Source organism: Polypterus senegalus, chromosome 4 (assembly GCF_016835505.1).
Source record: "Polypterus senegalus isolate Bchr_013 chromosome 4, ASM1683550v1, whole genome shotgun sequence".
Taxonomy (NCBI): Eukaryota; Metazoa; Chordata; class Cladistia; order Polypteriformes; family Polypteridae; genus Polypterus; species Polypterus senegalus.
In genome coordinates, this window is record NC_053157.1 from 56,346,996 (window position 1) to 56,370,341 (window position 23,346).

At 39.5% G+C, this 23,346-nt stretch overlaps 1 protein-coding gene across 1 annotated transcript in view; it reads right to left on the bottom strand.

Moving 5' to 3' along the window:
* LOC120528707 (proprotein convertase subtilisin/kexin type 5-like) overlaps positions 1 to 23,346 on the bottom strand; it is a 121,940-nt gene that overhangs the window by 47,987 nt on the left and 50,607 nt on the right. The window contains exons 6-9 of the mRNA XM_039752862.1: positions 9,003 to 9,045; positions 4,499 to 4,641; positions 3,897 to 4,094; positions 928 to 1,011 (exon numbers count right to left, since the gene is read on the bottom strand). Coding sequence (XP_039608796.1) covers positions 928 to 1,011; positions 3,897 to 4,094; positions 4,499 to 4,641; positions 9,003 to 9,045 — 468 coding nt within the window. The remainder of the gene's footprint in view (positions 1 to 927; positions 1,012 to 3,896; positions 4,095 to 4,498; positions 4,642 to 9,002; positions 9,046 to 23,346) is intronic.

Genomic DNA, 23,346 nt, shown 5'->3' on the forward strand with positions numbered 1-23,346 from the left:
ATATAAACACCATTGCACTGTTGTAATCACTTCAAAGCTAGTTCAGTTCTTCCTTCCCCATAGACTTCAATGCATTTCATGGAATTTGGTGAAGTTCACGAACATTTGCATGATTTTGCTGAACTCACGCTAAAGCGATCTCCAAAAGGTTCGTTCATGATGCTTGCATTATAGGCTCTGTCTCCTTGCAACTGTTAAGGATTAGGCAAGTAAATACCACTATGTTAAATATATTCCACAATATAAAATGTAGTGAACTGTATTAATTACAACAGATAATTCAGTTGTGTTTAATCAGACACGTGTGGCCTCAGTGATAGTAATGTACAAAATAATAACACATAAAATGGTATTACTAAGGAATTGTTAACCAACAGTACCAACTATAGTATATCATTTAGAACACAAAAGTGGACCAGTATGGCTGACACTGAATGCTGTCGCCAGTATCCTGACTTGCAGCTGGGACTTTGACTACAGATTTCTTTTTGAAGAACTACAGCATTGGCACCTTGTACATTTCAATATTCAAGACATAGTGACTCAAAAAGAAACAGATACTGTATAATAAGTTGAATATTCTTGACACATTTTTGCATACTATTTAAACAGGATGGCACACCAGTAAACACTGCTGCCTCACAGACCCAGAATCCCACGCCTGTTCTTTGTCGATTTAAAGTCTACAAATCCTCCCTCTGTTTGTGTGGGTTTTCAGCTCTCATATCCCTGAAAGACACTGGCGACTGCTATTTGGCCGTGTGCGAGTGTGAGGTGTGGGGGCGCTCCGATTAACTCGGCTCCTAAATATAGCTGTTTCGCACTTTGAGCCAAGTGTCTTGCCAGGATTTTCCCCGGAACTCTTCACCTGTGAATTGAATTAAGCAAGTTTGAGAATGTTAAATTATGCAACTTTTAAACAGTTACCTTGTCGACAAGAAGTGCAGTTACTTGATGATATGGTACATGTCTGGCATGATTGATCACATTTCTTGCATCCGCTACCATCATCTACAAAAAATGAATGCAAATGTAAGTTAATAGATTCACACATTTGTATTGGTATTGATTACAGTACATTTTTTTAAGGTTATCAATAATGAGATCAGAAAAGTAATTTTAGGCTGTAATTAAATGAAAATACTGTGTTTTACATCCAGCCATATTTACAATTGTATTACAGAAGAACCTTAATCACAGATTGAGTTATGACAATTGCTCATTTATTTGCAAGTATAGTTGTAGCATATTAGGGCCTTGTCTACAAATTTAGCCAATTCATATACAAGGAGATTCACTTGAAAGAGGCCCCGAATATTCTCTTGTAACTCCTATTAGGATGAAGCAGTCTGAACCAAATAAATACGCTATATACCTTGACTTACGTGTAATCAATAGTATTACATGCGATGCTGGAAGTGGTATCCGTTTTCTGCCACACACATTTTGACGTGGCGCTCAATGTTTCTGAACGTATCGGCAAGCATCTTGGGGGAATAGCAGCAATTTCACATCAAATGTTTTCCTTCAAATCTTCCACATTGCGTGGCTTGTTCCGATAGACTTTTCCTTTGAGCATACCCCAAAGGAAGAAGTCTGGTGGTGTCAGATCTGGTGACCATGGTGTCCAAAGCCCCTTTGAAATTACCCTATTGCCAAAGAAGGACTAAGTTTCTGCTGTGCTCCTGGCGATGTGTGACACCTTGCTCCATGTTGCTGGAAGTAACTTTCTGTTAACTCACAATCATCCAGTTGATTCTGACATCGCTTAAACGAATTGGTTACCCAATAGGTTCGGACCATGAAAATGGGCAGCTCAATACTGTACACCACCATCCTGATGAGAAGTCAAGTGATTGAGTGAAGGGGTACGGATGGTATGCACCCAGAAGTTGCAAACAGAGGTTAAATGTCATTATGGCTGTCCAGCACCTACCTCATCGCTCCAACGCGGGGCATCCCAGCTTGTTCAAAGCTCCATATACTAAGGAGCACATTGCACGTTTTATTCAGATTGCTTTGTCCAAGCAAGAGTTATTACAGAATATTTGAGGATTCTTTGGAGTGAATCTCCCTGTAGCTATTGGCATTTAAATCTATTCTCTGTCATAAAAACTGAACCATCTACTGTGCTGCCAAAGCACATAAGATATTCCCTCTTATTTTCTTTTCACATGCTCGATCCACCCATTCATCAATTCATTGCCTGAACATATGCTTTTTCTAAGCACCCAACAACAATGGATTAAATGCAGAAACAAACCTGGATGGGACATTAGTCAGTAACAGGGGAACATCCGTTCAGGTACACTTTTGAAGTGACCAGTTTGGAGCTGCTAGCAAACTAATAACACATTCAGACCTGGTGTTTCCTGCACAATTCTTCAACTGGTGATGACAAAGAGGGCAGAACTATAACCTCAAAACACATATTTAGGTCTTGATTACAATGCCTTTGTGTGTGCAGAGTACCCATTTTGCCAGTTTCTGAGAGGCTTCTTCTAGTTCTCTCCCTCTGTTTCAAGCCAGGCTATTAGTTTGATTTTTAATGTGAAAGATATTTGTGCTTTTTTAAAATGATGTTCCTTGCACCAACATATAGCTTGAATGCAGTGCTCAATTTACAATGGTGCTTATAAATTTCAGATGCCAGATCATCTCATTAAAGTGAGATTAATAAAAAAATTAATTAAAATGTGCAGAATGTAAAATATTTTGCAAATAAGCAGCAGCGTGTCTATTGGATTGCTGCTGACGGACAGCCTTATATGGGCAGGCACTCAATTACGTGGGAGGCGTGACGATGAGGGACGCAACTCCGCCTCACACGGCGACCGAGCTGCATGCTATGGCCGTATATATGTACGTAAGTAGGTTCCAGTTATGACCGTTACGCATAGAATTTTGAAATGAAACCTGCCTAACTTTTGCAAGTAAGCTCTAAGGAATGAGCCTGCCACATTTCAGCCTTCAATCCTCCTACACAGGATGTTGGATTGGATGAGTCAGTGAGTCAGTGAGTGAGTGAGTGAGTGAGTCAGTCAGTCAGTCAATGAGGGCTTTGCCTTTTATTAGTATAGATTTACAACAATACTGTATAAGCTTCAAGGAAAAACCAATAGTGATTAAAATAAAGTGAACCATTGGCTTCATGCAAACATTCTCCCAAACAAACAAAGTTTTTAAACAGTGTAATTTTTAAGGAACTTAGCTCAGTTCTGGAATTACATGGATGTTTCAGACTACACTAGACATTGATCATACAATAAGGTAGCAACATACAAATCCTACATGGAGCAAACCATTTCACTGATCAAGAGATGTCGCTCAATTTTAGTAGCCCACCCCCGCCTTAAATGTAATGGCAAAATTTGTGTGCAAAACACCCCAGATAATTAGTGAAGGTAGACAGCAAAAGAAAAAAAATAAGCTATTACAATAGCACTGAACTTATGACAATGACATCCTAATATATATTTACCCAAAAAAACAGTTGAGTAACAGATAGAGCTTCTACCTGGGCATTTCTAAGGTCTGATGGTATGAGAGTGGCTAGGTGGAAATGAAGAGCAGATGGTGGGGTGTCACCTTGCTGTTTTGAGCCCATTGATACACATTTAAAAAATTTACACTGATATCTGGCAGACACTTGGGGTTTTGAGCATGTTGACATACATATATAACATCGAGCAGCAGTGATATAAGCATTGTGTGAGGTAAAGAAAAAAAAAAAATAGATGAAAAGATCAGGGCGTTAATACTTCTAAAGCCCCTCCCTCATGGCGCTACTGCTGCTACCTCACTATAGCGTGACTCACTCCATTTCTTGTATAGGCTTTCTCATTAGAGTTTGCATTCTCATGTGTTTCTACAATAATGCAGAAGCAGCTACTTACCCAAAGAAAATTCTCCATCTTTGCACACTTTACCCATCTGACATTTTCCATTTAGCAGCTTTTTAGTCGTGTCACAAGATTTACAGTCATCTGCAAGAGGACCCCCACATGCTTTACAACTGTGATGACAAGGCTCACATTCCTGGTTGTCTTCATTACCATAGAATCCTTCTTCACATTCGCTAACACAAGTGTTGTCTGTAAAAAAATGAGATGTATGTGTGAACAGTAAAAACTAGGCAATGTAGTTGTCCCTAGGGTAGAAATAAATTTACATCCATCTACTGTATCTATCTATCTATCTATCTATGTAAATTGTAACATAGGCAATGTGACAGCACAGTAGCCGCTACTGCTGTCTTCCATCTTAAGCTGTTTTAGGATCAGTGTGAAATGTACAAATTATACTTTTATCTGCATGGACTTTCTCCTAGTTCTTTGGTTTTCTTCCCATATTTTAAAGAGGTGCCAGTTCATGATATTCGATGACCCCGTGCAAGTGAGGAATGAAGAATGAATTCATGTAAATTAGATGAAAGGGATAGATAAGACCCCCGAACATATTCCTAGCAATCTTTCTAATTCTGTAAAAAGTCCATTACCAGAAAGAAACAGGCCATCTTCACACCAATAACACTGGTTTTCATCACAGCTGAGGCAGGTTTCATGGCATTCTTTGCACTCCATTGATTCTTCCACTGTGTAGGTTTTTGCAGGGCAGTTTTTGTAACATCTTGATTTAAACCTAAAATGAAATTCATGAATATATTTAATTCTGAACCTATTTGCTCATATGTTATCGTTGAATAAATACAATCAGAATTTATATAATAATAATATACTCTAAAAATATTTCACCTTAATGCTATGCTTTAAAATGGTAAATTTTGTTTAGTCTAAAATTTCTGAGAGATGTGCAACGGTGACAAATTGGATCTCCCATTAGTATAAAACCACAGATGACTGACTTTTGAACCAAAGCCAGATGCCACTGTATGCTTTTTTCCTCTGTCTCCCTATGTCCCTTATTACAGTATGTGTTAGACTGGGTTTATGTGTATTTTCTGTTTCATTGTTGTTTTTTAGAATTTTTTGAATTATTTAAATTATTTTGCATATTTTTTATATAATTATTGATACATTTGTTTATGATTTAACAGTTTTGAAAGTAAAATTGATGATTTAACACTGTCTCTTTAAATGTCTTGATATTCCTTGTGTTTAGTGTGTGAAACTCTACCATCCTGAGACCACCCTCTGGCTACAGATCTCAGTTTATTTGGAGTCTTTCTGTAAGTATTGTTTCATTTTTAATTTCCGCTTTATTGATTTTTCACTTTTGTTACTGTATATTGCATGTGATTGGTTTTTTTTGGTCTTGGCTACTGTGGATTGCTTAGAAGCAAATCTCTTTTTTCCTTACAATTTTTTTTTTTGCTAATAAACTCATTTATAAATATTACAGTTTGAATTGTCTGTACTGGACAGTTTGTCTCCCTTGTAAGGCATTTTTGTTAAGTTTGAGGCTCTAGTGAATACTTTGAACTTCTAAAGCCTACAGGCAAGAGTTCAGGAGTGGCCCCGTATATGGAGGCTGAATAAGTTCCTGGCTTGCTTTGTGAGATTTTTCAGAGGCCAGTTATCCATCTCGCTATGTTTTTGACATCGGGTTACAACAATCCTGAACTAAATTACATGCTTATGGTAACAGAATGATTCTTGGTACTGAGAAAGTCTTTATCAAGAGGAACAAATGAGTCCAAACTGCAGCACATACCACACAAGAAATTGCAAAAAAGAGGGAGTAAACCTGGCACAATCAAAAGAGGAAAATTGTAAGCATTTTTTGATTATTAGATGTAGAATAAAAAGGACACTTAAATGATATCACCATAATGGAACTTATAACACTGTCTCAGGGGTGTGTGTCATGCATTCTTTAATGGATGAAACAAACACTTCAGGCTTATTTGGCAAATGTGGAAACAGAGACAAAGAATATAAAGAATATATTCAAAACATAAAACCAGCTACAATGTTAAGAATGGGCGGCACGGTGGCGCAGTGGGTAGCGCTGCTGCCTTGCAGTTAGGAGACCCGGGTTCGCTTCCCGGGTCCTCCCTGCGTGGAGTTTGCTTGTTCTTCCCGTGTCTGCGTTGGTTTCCTCCCACAGTCCAAAGACATGCAGGTTGGGTGCATTGGCGATCCTGTGCGTGTGCGTGCCCTGCTTTGGGCTGGCACCCTGCCCGGGGCTTGTTTACTGCCTTGTGCCCTGTGTTGGCTGGGATTGGCTCCAGCAGACCCCCGTGACCCAGTAGTTAGGATATAGCAGGTTGGATAATGGATGGATGGATGTTAAGAACTAATTGGGTGTCATGCTATAATACTTTGACAGTTTTTTAAAGCTGTCCTATTTCCTGTTTATTTTGATATGTGCACCAGGAATGGTGCTAGATAAAAGTAATTGAGTTTTTGTGTTATTCACGACTTAGTGGCTAATAGTAGTAGAATCTTACAGATTTTCCACTCTAAACAGAGTAGTTGGGACGGTGAATGAAATGGAGAAAGAGCAATTTCGAAAACACTATTGTGCCACTCCATTTTCTTTTACAGGTAAACTAAACATATGCTGTTATGCTTATGTTTGTCAGAATTACTATTATTGTAGCAAGCAATAAATGTATTCAGTCATCAGCATTCAGCACTATTGTGATAGGCGCCTTAAATGGCTTTGTAAACATATGTGCTCAATTGTTTTTCTATTTTTAGATATAGATTTATCTACACATAAATTTATCTTGTTTTATAAAAGCATTTAACTTAATGTCAGACACTACATCAAATAATACAGCATTATTTTTTTAATCTGTAGAAGACAAACCCTTTTCAAGTGTAAATATTCCACCAAATCAGATCAGTAGGTCTACGTTTATATTAGTAGCAAGCCAGAATGTTCCAGATATACTCTGTTGAAAGGTAGATATTATAACTATTCTGTTTATTGCACTAATAGGAATGCAGGAATGCATACTTGACTCATTCTTTGTGGTTGCTTTTGCGTTTGTGTGTTGTTCATTTTTTTATACCCATTTGTATGTGTTTGTCATTACAGGATTACATTAGTATTTCATTTCTGATGTTTTCATTTTTTTCTAATGTGATATTAATTTTTGGTTTTTGGATTTTTCATCATTCTGTCATGGCCACCATCATTTTTATTGTGTAGGACGGCGCTTCCCAATCTTTGGCCCGAGGTGTCATTGGAGGTGACAACATCTGCTGTGAGGATTGTACTCAATTTACCAAGGAGAAAGAACACTGACCCTCACACTCAATTCACCAAGGGGGACATTACCCTCCGTTTGGGTCACAAACACACTAGCATGTGAAAAACTGGCATGTGGCACCACAAAGGTTGGGAAACACTGGTGTAGGACACAGCTCTTTACCAGACAACATGATATACAGTAAGTGAGCGTGGCACAGGTCTGCTATAAGAAAAAGCTGGAATACACCATGAGGTGTGCACATTTTGACCACTTAAAAGAAATGCTTTTAAAAGACTAGTACTCAAACATCATTGAAAGAAAGGTTCAAGGGAAAGGAAATTTGTCGTTGAGCGTGTCTTAATATGGTAAAGAAAGATACATATAAATTCCATGTACCATCTCTTCTAACAATCCTGACTTTACTCCCAACAACTCATAAATCTCTGTGACGTAAAAAAGCCATTTTTCCTTGGGGCTTCCGGCCTGTTTCATCAACCACGTTAATATTTGTAAATAATTGTAAATAAGGCGAAAACTATGCAACTGCCAAAGCTTCTGTCTATAGCCATGGTTTAATGTCTGACAGCTGTCCTTTAGAATTCATAAGTCAATGAATCAATTAAATGTGATGTTTCACTTTCTTATGCTAACCAAAATGTGAAAGAAGGAGAGTCTGGAAGTGTTCAGATCAACAGGAGCTTCATTGCTCCTATCTTCACTTAAGTGGTCTAAAGACTTATTTTTACTGATGTTTGAGGGTTTTGCCCTTACACCCGTATGTGTGTGTGTGTGTACATTAAAGAATATGTCTGTTAGCTGAATAAGGTAATAAAAAAATACCTCAGAGATACATAAATTAAATGTGATTTTTCAAATCTGGTTTCAAAAGTAAATTACTGGAATCATAATTATGTTTTCATTGATATTTTAAAATGGTAAAGAATCCTGTTCAGTAATTTACAGTTTTCAATATTTTATTGTCTGCATACTGTAATATTACGGACAATATTGAAAAATAATGTTGTTTTAAAATGATATGAACTTAATACTACCAGGAGTGCAACAGCAAATGTAGTATTTGGAAAAAATGATGTGCAAGAACAAGCCAGAAGAGGAAGAGTAGATGAGGTAACCAAAAGGGATTAGGCAGAGAAGAGGTTAGGACAAACAAAACATCAAAAATACCAGGGACAAGACACCAATACGAATAATCAAAGCCATTAAATCTTAAAAAAAAAGAAGCAAAGTCACAAACAGTGCGAGTAAGGTCAAATAGACAATAAAACCTTCATGGACGTGCCTTTTGGCTTCCACTGCTACTAATGAGGATGAAAGACTTTTTTAGAAAGAAAGGAATTGCAGACTACGGCCCTGAGGAGAGCGTAATGCAGTCTTAAATAGCAGTGATGTGATGACATTACTTCTCCCACCCACGTGACCACAGATGGGGATTCTTACCATAAGCAAGATGGTGGTGCCCATACATCCATCCATTTTCCAACCCACTGAATCCGAACACAGCTTGTGCTTTGTACAACAAAATGGCAGTGCCCAGACATGAAAACAGTCACAAAATGGCAGAATTTCGCAGATGTTGCCACAATAATGCTATAAATAACTGACATACCTAATGATACGTAGCATTCCATACCTTCAGCCACTGTGCCCTAGCAGCTATGGATTTCAGCTCAAGGTTCAAACCACCTCACCAAGTTAAAGCATGCCACTTAATGTACCAATACTCTCCTATTGTACTGTTCTAGAAGGGCAATTCTGGAAAAGGTTTACTGTATAAAATAAAGATTTAAATTCTGAGAACAGCTAGCATTTTACTTACATGTAGAAATCTTGCATACAGGATGAGCAATTCCTTGGATCTTCTGTAAAAAAGCAGATACAATATGCATAATGAAACCAATGATCTTCGTAAAAAATCTAATCAAATCATTATTTTAAAATAAGAACTTTTTGTTGGATAAAGTGCACCTAAAGAGCACTTATATGACATTTGATGCAGTTATTGTACAGGACCCACATTTTATTACATATTGTAAGTGAGATATTGCACTTTTATGAAATATACTGTACATGGTTAAGTATTGGTTCATTTATGGCATATTAACACATGCCATGCCAGCCAAGTGCCATGGGAGGGCAGAGGGCCTTCAATCCATTGCAGGTAATGGCACAGTGAGTAAATAACATGGGCAGCACTTGAGCACAAAAAAGCATGATGGCTCACACTGTACTGCTAAAAAAAAGGCAGAGGGGGAAAAAAAGAAACATGAACATGAAATGAAAAGTCCTAAACACAGAACAGGGAGATGTTAAAAGTAGAAAGTCAAAATTTATTGAAACCAATGTCCAAAATGCTAATTAAAATCTTTATCAAAGGTTCTTTCCACAAAAGTCATAATTCACTAAAATCATTTCCCCACACTAATTAGGCTGAAGGCCTGTGTTGCTGTCGTTACACAGCGGGCACTTCTCCTCAATCCCAAACCGTAGAGTGAGGTTCCAAGATTAAGGGACAGTGTCCTATGTAGCCCTTATCAGGAAGCTCAGTCGTGCCTGTGGTTCATTCCAGATGTCTGCCCAGCTGATGATTGTAGTTGTGTTTTCCTCCTATCGAGTCCATGCTACCTGCTACTACTGCCACACTGCCTTAATGAGGTAGCGCTCCTGCTCCACTTGTGTCCCCTCCTCCACAACCATGGTCTTTCTCTGCTCCTTTGTGGCCTTACCCCATACCAGTGTAGGTTTCTCCTCCAGCCAACCCTACTCGGCTATCTTGCACTTTCCCCATGATTTCTTTGTGTTGCAACCTGCTGATGGTAAGGCCAACCTTGGTTTGTGGCCTCCATTAATATCCTGTGCTTACATTCACTTCTACCTTCTTTATCAAGTGGTCTCTGGATTTTATCAGTTCTAGCACCAGACGAGTTTTCTCCTGCTTTTATTGGAGGCTGACTGCATTGAGAGGCAGCTGCAAAGATACTTGTGTTGAAGAAGCAATGGGGGAGGCCAAGACACCCAGATAGAACAGTTAGCTAAGGGATCCATCCTGCTGGCAACTATTGATGGTACTTGACTCACTTTAAGTGGCCACATCACTTGCTGGTAACAGTGGGTATTGATAACACCACACCTTGTATTTCCCTGGAAGCCGACAGTTGTCAATCTTTGCAAGCCCTTCTGCATTCTGTTTCTGTGCCAACTTCCCAACCTGTTTGTCTGACAACTCTGATTGATAGGCGTCGAGATTTAGATGATTTGATCTTCATCCTCACCCATGCAGTCAGGTCATCAAGGCATCTGAGCAGCCTTGTTGTATGAAGGGCTGTCTGGAGGATAATTGTGATGTCGTCCATGTAATTTTTCAGAGGAGGAAGCATGTCGCCAGATGGCAGTTTCATGCCTTTCACTACTTGTTGAGCTGCAATGAGAATTATTTCCAATACAAACAGTACTAGAGAAATGGAGCATCCCATCACAATGCCAACTTCCAGTTGTTGCCATCTGGTCATAATGAACCTTACAGCAAAGCACAGCAGAAAGTTGGTAAAATATTTGGCAATGATGTTAGTAATGCTTTTTGGCACACAGAAAAATTCGAGAGCAAATTCAATTGGCTTGTGCAGCACAGGTCCATACACATTTGCCAAATCAAGCCACACCACACGCAGATCACCCCAATTTTGTTTGACTTGCTGTATCTATTCCCAGATCATAGAAGAATGCTCAATGAATCCCTGGAATCCAGGGATTCCAACCTTCTGGCAGCTTATATCAATTAAATGTTTGCCCTTAAGGAAACTGCTAATCTGTCTTGCAAGCACTGAAAAAAAAAACTTTATGTTCAACGGCACACTGCTTCAATACTGGCTTATGGTAGTACAAATATCCTCTTTGGGAATAAAGACACACATGGCCTGCTGCCAACCCAATGGTATGGACTGGTTCTTCCATGCAGTCCTCATCAGCTTCCACGAGATCTTCAACAATAGTGGGCAGTTCATATACATCTTATAAGAGAGCCCATTTATGCCAGGCACTGAGGCTGATCTGGCCTTTTCAATGACCGCTTGGTGTCAAATTCAATACTTTTAGGGGGTGGGCATGGCACATAACCTGCTGAGCCGAGTGGTGTATCCTTGGTTGGTTTAGTGTACTGGTCCCTGATGTACTGCTCCAGCTCTTCCTTGTAGATGTCTAACCTTCCACTCTGCTTTTCTTCCAGCAGATTTCATGCATACTTGAAAGGATCCCTAAACAAGAACCTTCTCTACTTTTCGTCCGCCTCCTAATCCTGTCTACCTGGCACAGTTTACTCAACTTCTGCTTTAATTCCTAAGCAGCTTCTTCAGACCAGCTGTGTCCTCTGGCGCTGCTCTCCTCCATCTTTTATGCAGTAGACACCTGTTGTACGTGAGCTCCTCAATTTGCTTCTTTCTCCTCCCTTTCTGCCATGTCTGACACTTCTCCAAATCTTTCTTTGCAAACAACTTTGACAATGTTGCCAAGCATATTCAGTGTACTATCCACCTTCCCCTGCAAAGTGTTCTCCAATATTTCGCTCAGAAGTTTGTTGAGCTTATGCCACCCCTCTCAATGGCTTGCCTTTGGCCACTTCAATCTATTATGCTTCTCTGTGGTTTTGGCTTATTTATTAGTGTGGCATGTGGTTGGGGACGCCCAGGAGGACCAGAGGAGGGCTTGTGCCTCCTCCAGACAACGAGGGGGCGACCGCCCTGGTTGTGTTGGGGGCCATGGGTAGAGGGCATGGAAGCCCAACCCTGTAGGGGCCCGTGGCCACCGCCAGGCGGCACCCCGGTGCCTGAAGAACCCTGGACCTCAGCACTTCCGCCACACTAGGAAGTGCTGGGGGGAAGAAGACTGGGGACACCCGGAGGGTTTCCGGGTGCGCAGCCGGCACTTCCGCCACACTGGGGTGTGTCCGTGGGGGATTGCCGGGAAGCAGCTGATGCCCATCCGGGTTGGGATAAAAGGGGCCGCCTTCCTCCGTTCATTAGCAAGAGTCGGGTGGAAGAGGATGGAGCTCGAGAGAGGAGTGGAGGAGGCCAGAAGGAAAGGCATTTAGTGAATGTGAGGCCTGGACTTTGGGGGATCGGTGCTGGAGGCACTGGGTAGTGCACTGAACTCTTTGTAAATTTAATTGTAAATAAATGAGTGTGATCGGTGAACAAACGATGTCCGTTTGTCTGTGTCCAGGGCTAGTTCCACACTAGTTACATGTTAGAAGAGGGGCTGCGGTGTGAGTCACTCTGTGGGATTGGTTCCATCTCTTGACTTGCCTGTCCTTATGGTGCCTAAAGTTGTGCAAATCCGATGAGTGGCTCTCCTTTCATACTCAATCGCTCCTTGATGGATGTGCAACCCTGTGAGGGAAGTCACCTTCTGCCACCTGCATGCACACTTACGGAGGGGTTTCTCACTTTCAATATCCATTCCTTTCATTACCATTTGATTTGTCATTTGATTAGGCCCATCTTCCACCCCGGCTCTTGGAGGGCCTTTGGTTTGTCTTCTCTTAATTTGCTTTATAGTCAGATAAGGCAGTTCTGCATTAGAAGCTCATGGGTAAGGTGACGGACCACCCACAACCATTGCAGTATCACTGCAATCCTCCGGTCTTTCCAGCTGTCCTCCAGTGTTTCCTGGATGCCAACTGCCCTTTCCCAGTTTTCTCTGGTACTCCAGAATATTCCATTTGTTGTACTGGTGGCGTTATTCTTGTTCAGCATTTGTCTGATGCACCTCCACCACTGCCTGTTAGGTCAGCTGCAGGGTTGTCGGCTGGTGCCACCATTCACCGATATTTTTCCTCCTACCAAGTACATTAAAATTATTTGCATTTTTCTAGTCTTACTTGTACTGATCTATTTAACTTTTTGTTATAAAAATGTTTTTGCTTTGTGATTATGGATTACTGTGTGTAGATTGACAGGCAAAAATGGAAAATCTAACCATTTCAAATTGAACCTACAACACAATAAAGTGTGCAGAAAGTGAAGGGGTCTGAATTCTTTTTGAATCCACTGTATGTATACTTCTGAATATTTCTGTATACCAAAAGAAATAGAACTAATCAACTGCATATACTGTATACAACATACTTTACTCCAAATATTAATTTATTTCTGCTGTGTGAAAATTTTATCTACATCTTTTTAACTGATTTATTTTTAAAATTGTTTTAAAACTATTAACATTTAAAGGCCTATAATGCAGGCCACCAGTAGGTGACAGCAATAAACTGTGACATGCACTACTTGCGGCTCATGCAGCACATTGTGTGGGGTCATTTATCACTTAAAAATCTGTGTTGCGCTAACAACCTAAATAAATTGAACAGCATAACCTACTTGTAAAAGGACTTGTTTAATGAAAAACAAAAATTTTATAAAATGCTGTAGTGCTGATAGAAAGAAAATTATATGTCATTTCAGCAATGAAAAGGGGCACAGAAAACAAACATTTGATCTTAGCTCTGCTCAATATCCTTATGCCCTGAAAAAGGTTTGAAATTATTTTTATTATTTTTATAGAGTGAAGAAAATTACATTTCAGATTTTAGTACTTTATATAGTTTTTTTTTTGTTTTTTTTACTGTAGGTGACAACTATTTTTCAAAATACATATCTCCCATAAGAACATGTAACATGTAAACCTGTCCTAGCAACATTCAGCAGAGAGCAAAAAGCAACTCTAAAGGACGCACTTATCTAGCTCATCACGCTTACACACACACACACACCATGCATTTAATATACTCAGTCACAATGGAAGAATTTTGAGTGACCTGTTAACATAAAGAAAAATCCACAGGGATATGGGAAGAACATGGAGACTTGGCTGGGATTCAGGCCCAGATTTCTGAATCTGAGTCAGAAATGCTAAACTGTGTATAACCCACAATTTAAAAATTCAGCACTTAAATATTCACTGATCCAACCTCAAACCTGTTTAGTTCATTTCAGCATCAAAGGGTGCCTGACCTTATTTTGAGCAGGATAAGGCTTACTGCAATATTTAACCTTACATGGGCGTACTCATTCATACAGCAGCATTCAGACAGGATTAATTTGGAGTTGCCAATTATCTTAAATGTATATTTACGTTTATTTATCTGGCAGATGCTTTTAGCCAAAGCCACTTACAAAAAAGGTCAAGATATTTGAGTAAACATCAATCTCAGGACTGTTTTGGAACAAGTGTTATAAGATGAGGTTACCAAATTTATCATCACAAATGAAGAGCTTAAAATAAATTCAAGCTAGTTGTGCTTCCTTAGATACAAGAACCTATAGAAGTCATTATCAACTTCTTCTGAAAAATATTGAAGGAGACAACAGTTCAAATGGAGGTAGGCAGCTTATTCCACCTGCCTGGAGCTACAAATGAAAACATTCTGATTGAGATTTGATTCCACACAGAGGTGACATTACCAGACAATGTTCATCAGTACACCTGAGTAGGTGAGAAGGAGCATAGGACCTCATGAGTGCCTCTCATTTAACTAGGTGCTAACCCGCTGACTACTCTGTAGGCAGGCATCAAGGATTTGAATTTAATGTACTGATCATATGTCCACCTCGCCTGGCTGAATACTAGACATACCAATGCATTTAGAATCATCTGCAGTGGCTTGGTTTCTAATGAAAGTGTAAAGAGTTGCAGAAGTGCAGACATGACATGATCAAAGCCTGGACCAGGAGTTGAGCGGCATACTCTGTCAGATTCCTTATGAACCTGCAGATGTTGAACATAGTGAATCTGCAAGACTGAGAAAGAGTTGCAATGAGGTTAGTGAAGAATAGCGGGACAGTGAATGTGGGATGAAAAGTGGAATATCTGGATAAAACCCACCTAGATGGGTAGAACATGTAAACTCAAAACAGACAGTGGCCAGGCTGGGATTCTTATCCTGGAGTTGTTTGACAGCAGCACTGTGTGCCATCATCCTATCCAAAACGTTAATAAACAAACAAACAAAATTTTATTATTTACCTTTTTTTTTACAACACAATGGTTTTATACATTGTGATTGAAGGCCGGCAGCTCAACCCAGCCGACACACCCAAGACGCTAGATGGTGACCTCCCTGCAGCTTAGCGGTGCCCTGGATTCCCTCAGGGCACTATGGGAGATGGAGTTTGGCTTCACAGCCCTGCTGGGTACCGTGGGTGCCGCTGCAGGAAGACACAGGGATTTTTGTTTCCCATATAGCCCATAGGTACTTCTGTCCTTCCGTCCATGTGATTCAGCAGCATCTCTGGGTCAGAAGGAGACTTGTGTTTTCTTAAGCCTGGAAGTACTTCTGTCCATAAGTCTCCATCTGACCCGGAAATGCTGATGAATTACATGGATGGAAGGACAGAAGCACTTCCGGGTCAAGGACTATATAAACAACTAGTGGAGAACCAGCAAGAGAGCCAGAGTTGGGAGGGAGTGTGACGGAGCTGCTGGGAGGAAAGAATTGTTGTATTTATTGTATTGTTTATAGTGTATATTGTGGATGTGGTGTTGTGAAGGCACTTTTGATAAAAGAAAATTAAGAATCTTCTTAGTGCTTTTACAATTGTGTCCAAAGCATCTGTCTGTTGGGTTTCATGGGGCAACAGCGCCCCCTAATGTCCAAAACATATTTTATTACTTCACAGAATATACAGATTCTATATTATATTAGTTAATCTATTGCTTGTGATGGCTTGCTTATGTCTTTGCAATATTTTCACATAAATCAGAGTACCTTACTTACTAACAATTAGGTTAGATATACTTAATTAATTCCAAGGGAAAATTTTCATAAATGCAGCAGCAGAAACATAACAACAAGGATACAGACTCACAGAACAAATAATACAGCCAATCAATCAATTGATATATAAATAAAAATAAATAATTAAATATAAATAAATAGATAAATATATATTGTTCAGATATTTAAAAATGCTATTTCAAAATCAACTTAACGAGTACCCCAGGAGGAAGCATTGAAATAGCTGATAACAGTGAGCAGAAAAGACCCCAAGAGGCCCTTCTTAGCACATTGTGGTGAAATGAGCCTCTGGCTAGAAGAACTCCAAGAGAGTGCCTCCTGAGAGGTTAGGAGCACACGCTGATACAGTGCATTGCTGCACCCACCACATAACAAACCAACTCATGACCCCAGGGTAGGACCTATGTGCAGCCATGCAACGGGTGACACCTCAGCACCACACTAGTTCAGATGGAAAGGAACCAGTGTGAGGTTTTTTACGGTAGCTGGAGTGCCAGTTCTGCCACCAACCCCTTGGTTTTTCTCTGCAGGTTGGAGGGCCTACAGTACATGTTGGGCTGGATGCAGATTAACGTTATACCCATGATGGAGCAATTGCAGGTTAAGGGCTTTGCTCAAGGGACCAACTAAGTAGAGTCATTTTTTGGTATTTTCAGGATTTGAACCAGCAACCTTCCAATTGCCAGTGCAAATCCCTAGCCTCAGAGTCACCAGTCTGCCCCAAAGTGCCTCCTGGAAGGGATCCAATTTTACCCTTATCCTCTTTTCTACAACAGCTTCCAGTGTTTCCAGGGTTCACCTTGTGATGGTGCAGGCTTCCCTGATAAGCTGATTCAGGCCTTGTGCAATTTTTGAGCTCAGGTTACTTGCCCAGAAGACTGCAATATAGAACAACACACTGGCTACTATGGATTGATAGAACATTTCCAGTAGGTTGCTACAAACATCAAAAGACGTGAGTCTTCTTAGCTAGTAGAGTCTGCTCTGGCCCTTACTTGTATTAGGTTACTCATTATTTTAAAAAGTAATCAGACTACTTAACGTGCGCACATTACATTAAATAAGTTATCATGGTGCTCAGTTCAGCCCTTTACATTCAGCTCATCAACATAAATTTAGCAATTTCTGAAATACTGAGACAGATTATTTCGAACGGGAAAAGGAATAATGAAGTCACTTGAAAATTTGCCTCTGGAAATGTCTTTTGTGGAAGGTTCTACCCAAGGCTGCTGAATGTGTGTACGAAACAAACATGTGCTGGCTGACAGAGTGCAGCAGACATGCACAGACTACAAAATCCTCAATAGTAGCCCGGTTATGGGTTTACATGGCAACATAATCTGGCCATGCATGGAGAACTCTACCTCTGTTAACCAGGTTTCTCAAAGGCCAATAACCCAGTTTCTTTAACCAGTTTACATGGCATTTTAAAAATCAGGTTAGTGTGAATAACCGGGTTCTAAACGCACTGTTTTTTATCAGGCAGCATTTAATTGTTGTGATGTGACTGATATCAATTTGAAGGGACCATTCAGTTTATTTTTTGTTGGTTGATCAGTCTCGTCATGTATGAGTTCTTTAAAGTAAAGAGCAAGGAAATGATGCAAATGAACAAACAGTTAGAGACACTCCTTTTCTGTGATGGAGGTCTTTCCATGATTTTGGCTTCCATGTTGCCATGAGCCTGGCAAGATTAAAGTTTAAGCAGCTCGATTTAATGGTAAGGATTAAAACAAATAAAACAAAACACTTAGACATTTTCAACAGTTATAACAAATCATAATAGATACTGCAATATCATATACTTTAAAGGTGTGCAATCTTTGCTAACCTCTTCTATTCTCAGTTTTATTTTCCGATTTTCTGTGGTAATATCATGCACCAATGCCATCTGCAACTGCCTTTGATGTTGTAAGAAATGTGGACACCCCAGCTTTTGATGAAATCAACTGCCTTTAAACTTCTAGGACAAATCAAAACAGTAATGATCTACTTAAGAACATTTATGTTTGGTAAAACGTCCAGTGGGGTCTGATGGGCTTTTGGCCTGGGAACACCTGAAGGTTTATCTTCTCCAGCATCTCACTGTTTGAGTTTCTATTTTCTTCTCCTTCTTGGCCATCCGGACATAGCATTGGATTTACTGTCATAAGCACTTACAATGAGTTTACTTGGTATTAATTTAATTTATGCTTAAGGACTGTTGCCGTTTCTTTTAGTTGTTTATCTGTATTCTGTAAGTTACTATTTTTATCATTTTATATAGTTGAATGTGAGGCAAACTTGACAACAGCATCGAAGAAAAGTTGGGGCACCAACTGGGCCACCCCACTGAATGTACAGGACAAAAATAGATTTAAACAAAAGAAATCTGCGCTTGAGGGTATAAAAACTGAAATACAGGCAATTGCCTTGAAAGCACAGCCTGTAAATGGCACTCTTTAAAAGGAAGGTCAGGTTTTGGGGAGCTCATCACTGGTCATTGTTCAAGTCCAAGAAGTGACGCCAGCTTTGGGTGACATCCACTTTTTATACTGTTTAGGCCAGAAGGGATGGGGCTTCTCTGTCTTAATTGCCCTCATTGGGCTTTTTTCTAGCACTATGACGGAAACAAAAGGAGAAACAACTGTTAACAACAGCGCCCCCTCTCACCCCAGTGGGGTATTGCAAACTTCAGATGAGCCTGGAATGTGATTTTTGCAATTTGACTTTGTAATGTGACTTCTCCTAAAGCACTTTGAGATAAAGTTTTGCATAAAAATTGCTATATAAATAATATCTATTGAACAAAGCAAAATAATAAATGTTAGGGATCCAGCCAATCACTGATGTACCAAACATAAAATAAACTTTACAGATTTCCTAAACAAATTGTCTCACACTGTTCTTTTGGGAGGCAGACAACAGGATATCTGAATAACGGTACCAGCCAGCATGATGGTCCACAATTGCTACGGTATATGTATATTTCTCTTTATAGTGAAATGAACTTAGAAATTCTAAGTAAAACCAATTGTCTTCCGGCATTTTGCACAATTATTAAATGTTCCAAGTTTTGTCCAGGCTAAGAGATTTGCTTTTGAGTTCTACCCACAAATTCACTGCCAGACTAACAAACAGATGTCACTCCTAAAGTGATCAGACTGTGTTCAGGGATGCCTGCAACATGTAAATCTGTTGAAAACCCACAGCGAAAATGTTGACCCTGTCACAGTACATTTCCTAATTAGAATACCAAGAATATTTGTTTGAGAGGTAAAAGCCACTGACATCTGCATTTTCATTTTGTTTATTTTTTTAAACAGAGAAAGATCAGATTTCATGGTATATGGAACAAAGTGCTTAATCGACAGTACATACAAGCTGCTTACTTCGTTTCCCCCAAAGGGGAACTGAAATTCAATTGGAATTCCAGGGTTTACAATGCTACATTTAAACTTTCTAACATTTGCCAACAACAGACAACATTACGTTAATGTCTTCCTTTTTTAAGAGCCACACAGTATTGGATTTTTGGTCCAGTTGGTCTTTGACGTCCTTCCTAGCCCATCCAATCTGCATTGCTGGGGCTTGGTCGATACACTTGCATGCTTCCTGTGTGACAGAAAAGGGACCCTTGAGCATATCTTGAGTTGTTGCCCAAAGGCTATAGGAGAAGGCCGATATCGCTAGCAGTACGACCAGGTGCTTATGACAATTGTGGAAAGTGTCAGTAGTGCCATCAGCAGCTGCCAGAGGATAAAGCAGACCATCAGCTTTGTTAGCACTAGACAGAAAACAAGAGGAGCACAGGACTGGCAGCAGACAGTAGATTTGTGCAGGTATCTGGAGTTTTTGGGGCATATCACCAAGACTACCCTTAGTCCAGATGTTGTTCTGGTATCAGAAATTACAAAAAGTGTGGTTATGCTGGAACTCACTGTGCCATTGGAAGACAGAAAGGAGGAGGCCTCTGAGTGAAAGACAGAAAAATATGAGGGCTCAGTCAGTGACTGCAGCAAGCAAAACTGAAAGGCAAGGTGCTTGCCTGTGGTGGCAGGATGTAGAGACTTTGCTGGACAATCTCTCTGCAGAGCTCACATTGTGCTAGGCATTACTGGCAAGAGGAGAAGGAAGGCCATCTACAATAGTAGTGAGGCATCAGAGAAAGCCACAAGGTGACTCAGGCTCAAGTCAGCAGATCCATGGGAATAGGCTGGTAGGGCACAAGCTGAGGCTTGGTCAACCTCAGCTGGGTCACCTGAGTTAAGGTTTCTGATGTTCTAAGGACCCAAAACACCCAATGACCTCAAGTAACATCACTGATGACGTGCCCTAGCTTGTATCAGTTGCTGCATCATAGCAAAAAAAAGGATTGCATTACAAGGACATATTACAAATCGGTAACACATACTGTACGTATTACATCTTAAGAAAACAGAACATTCTCAAAACTACTTAATATAATTTCACTTTTTTTGTGATGTTGCCTTTTTACATGCCACTAATGCCATTGATTCTATTTCTATATACTGGGTGTACCATATGAAGATAGTTACAGTTGGACATATTTTAACTGTACCTTCTCCTGTGGGATGCTTCCAAAGTAGAAGAAAAAGGAAAGGGATTTCAGAACTATCTATTGTTCTGTTTCTTCGGGAACAAGACAGGAGGCAAACTATCTATGACATACCTGTGATCATCTACAAGAAGTGGCTCAAGGGAAAACTGAGCCAGGCCAAATGAGAAGTTTAGCGCAAGCTGCCCTTTCTCATTATACCCCTACGTAGAGATATATAAAGTCAGGTATGACCATGAGACCTTCATTTGAATGTGAGGGTTACAGAAACTCAACCATGAGATCACTATAGTAAGTTGAAATGCTCAAGATATGGCAATGAGAATCTCATCTTGGACTGAGCACATAACTAGAAGTCTCATGGGAAATCAAAGCCAAACACAAACACATACACACACAAAGAAAACTGTTTCGAAATTATTTTTGAAATTTCAGATATCTATATGAAGAAATAAAGTAATGAATATGCAAATTTTTTGTTAGCTGAATTACAGATATAATGAACAACAGCAAGAAAATCCACAATTTTTCTAATGTACACAAGCTTTTAAGAAATGCAATATGCAACATTTTCTTCTAAACAAAGGTACAGTAAAAGAAAGTGTGACATAAGGAAAAAGGTGAATTTTATAGCTTTATAAACATCTGTTAAGTGAACATTATCAGACCGTTCAAGACTGCCGAAGGAGAGTCTCTTCTTTGAACATCAATGCCCTGGGATTTCATTAACAGGCAGGAACTAAAGCAGACACTGTTTGAATATTGGATTTGGAGTGTTTCGTTTACAAAGAACCCTTTGAACCTCTTTAGAGTTTCATGAGTAACTTCTTTAAGTTCTTATTTTAGGTATCACTCCATGAAAGTCCACTTTCTGTTCATTTAGATCATTTATCAAAAAAAATACACGTAAAAAAACAGAATAAGCTGAACTGTATTTTTACGCTCGTGACATATCCATTCTGAGTTCCAAATTCCAACATTTACTTTAATTACTTTAATAAGTCCTAGCTATTTTATTACCAAATTTTGAAATTATTTTTCAAAGAAAATGTAAATGAGGTTTAATCAAATGCCACCTTTCATCCTAGTAGGCCTAATATTTAGCATAAATGGATGGCAAGAGAAAATGGGGGACAGTTCAGCCATTTTGCAGAGCCTAGCCTCCATTTCTGTTTGAGTCTGCGTTTGCTGTCTGGACTCACGTTCTTGTCTATCATGGTGCCAGACAGTAGTGATGAGATGCATATGGGTTAGTAAGAACTTCACTGTGCTCTGCACATGTAACTACATGGATTCATCATCCCCAAGTGCACAGCAAGTAAAGAGTTAGAGTACAATTAAATATTGTTTATAAAAATGTTTTTATAATATGAGCACAGACTGTCCAAATCACTTGCTCAGAATCACACAATGAATCAAGAGTTGGGAACTGAGCCAATATTACTGTACTATAAAGTAGTGAGGAGTGAGCAATGAGCAACATTTACAAGACAGTATTTCAAATCTATACAGGAAGGGTTAGAGTCCCTGGCTGGAGGTTAAAGATTTGTGTCTACTTTCTCCATAGCACTGATGTCCAAAACCTGGAAAATGACAAAGACTAAACTCCCTCCAGGCTTTATCTGCCCCTGAATACACACCATTAGTCTGAAGACTCTGAAGTATGAATGGAGTGTGAGAAAGACAAAAAAATAGAAAATGGCTACCAATACAGCATTCACATTAAAAAAAACTTGTACCAGACTTTCAAAACAAAAGTGAAAAGACAATAAATGTGGTGCCCTTTATGTTTCTCTTGTCTGCTCAGATTCTACTAACAATTCATGTAAGAACACAAGACAATGTTCGACTAGTACTTAATATAGCCTGTTCTTTCCAATTCACCATTTCTTTCCAAAATATCGAGTTGAGTTTTAATAGACATTTAAGTTCCACTTATTACCAGCCCTTTGTGTGAGAAAATATTTCATTACAACTATTAAGCATCTACGCTTAAAAGCCATTCACCTCCTTCATCTTCATTGCTTGCTGAAAACTAACTTTAAGTTGACAGCTGTCACCCATTTTACTTCCACCCTTTTGATCCTTTCTATCACATCTTTTTTCATCTCTTTCCTTAACACGATGAGATTCAATTCATTCCTCACGCCCTCTAGTAAGTGGTGCAGTTCTTCACTGGACTGTATTTGCTGTAAATTATTTTTGTAGTATTAAGACCACATACTCTACTCCAGTACATTAAAACTGTACATTATACGGTTTAAGCATAACCTGACAAGACTGTATAGTCCATACCGTCAAAATTCAACAAACCATCCTATCTCAACCCAGCATTTGACACTTTGCATTGCAGGGCTTGTTAGTTTACGCACACACACTCCCTCAACCACATTAGCCCTTTCGGCCCTGGATTTTCTGTTTCTTTGGGAAAAATTATTTTGAGAGATATTCTACCTTTGGGGTGTCTAGGAAGCTCAAAAATGAAAAAACAAAAAATGATCACTATTATTATACAATAGCTGCCAAATATTTCAGTCTTCTTTAGGAAATAAAATTGAAAGTGGAGCTACTTGCTATGTGGTGCACTTCAGTTTCATTTCCGTAATTCACGGCCTGTATGCCAGTCTTTCCAGTCTGTGCTAATAGTAACACGTCCAGTTCCAACGGCTGCAAACGTGCCTGTGCTTTACAAAAACGGCTGCATATTTATGTACTAGTAATAGGATGTCAGGACCAAAAAGGGTTAGAGTCACTATTTGCCCAATATGGGTGTATTTGTGAGGTTATCGGTATCACACACGTGCACATGGGAGGCAGCTA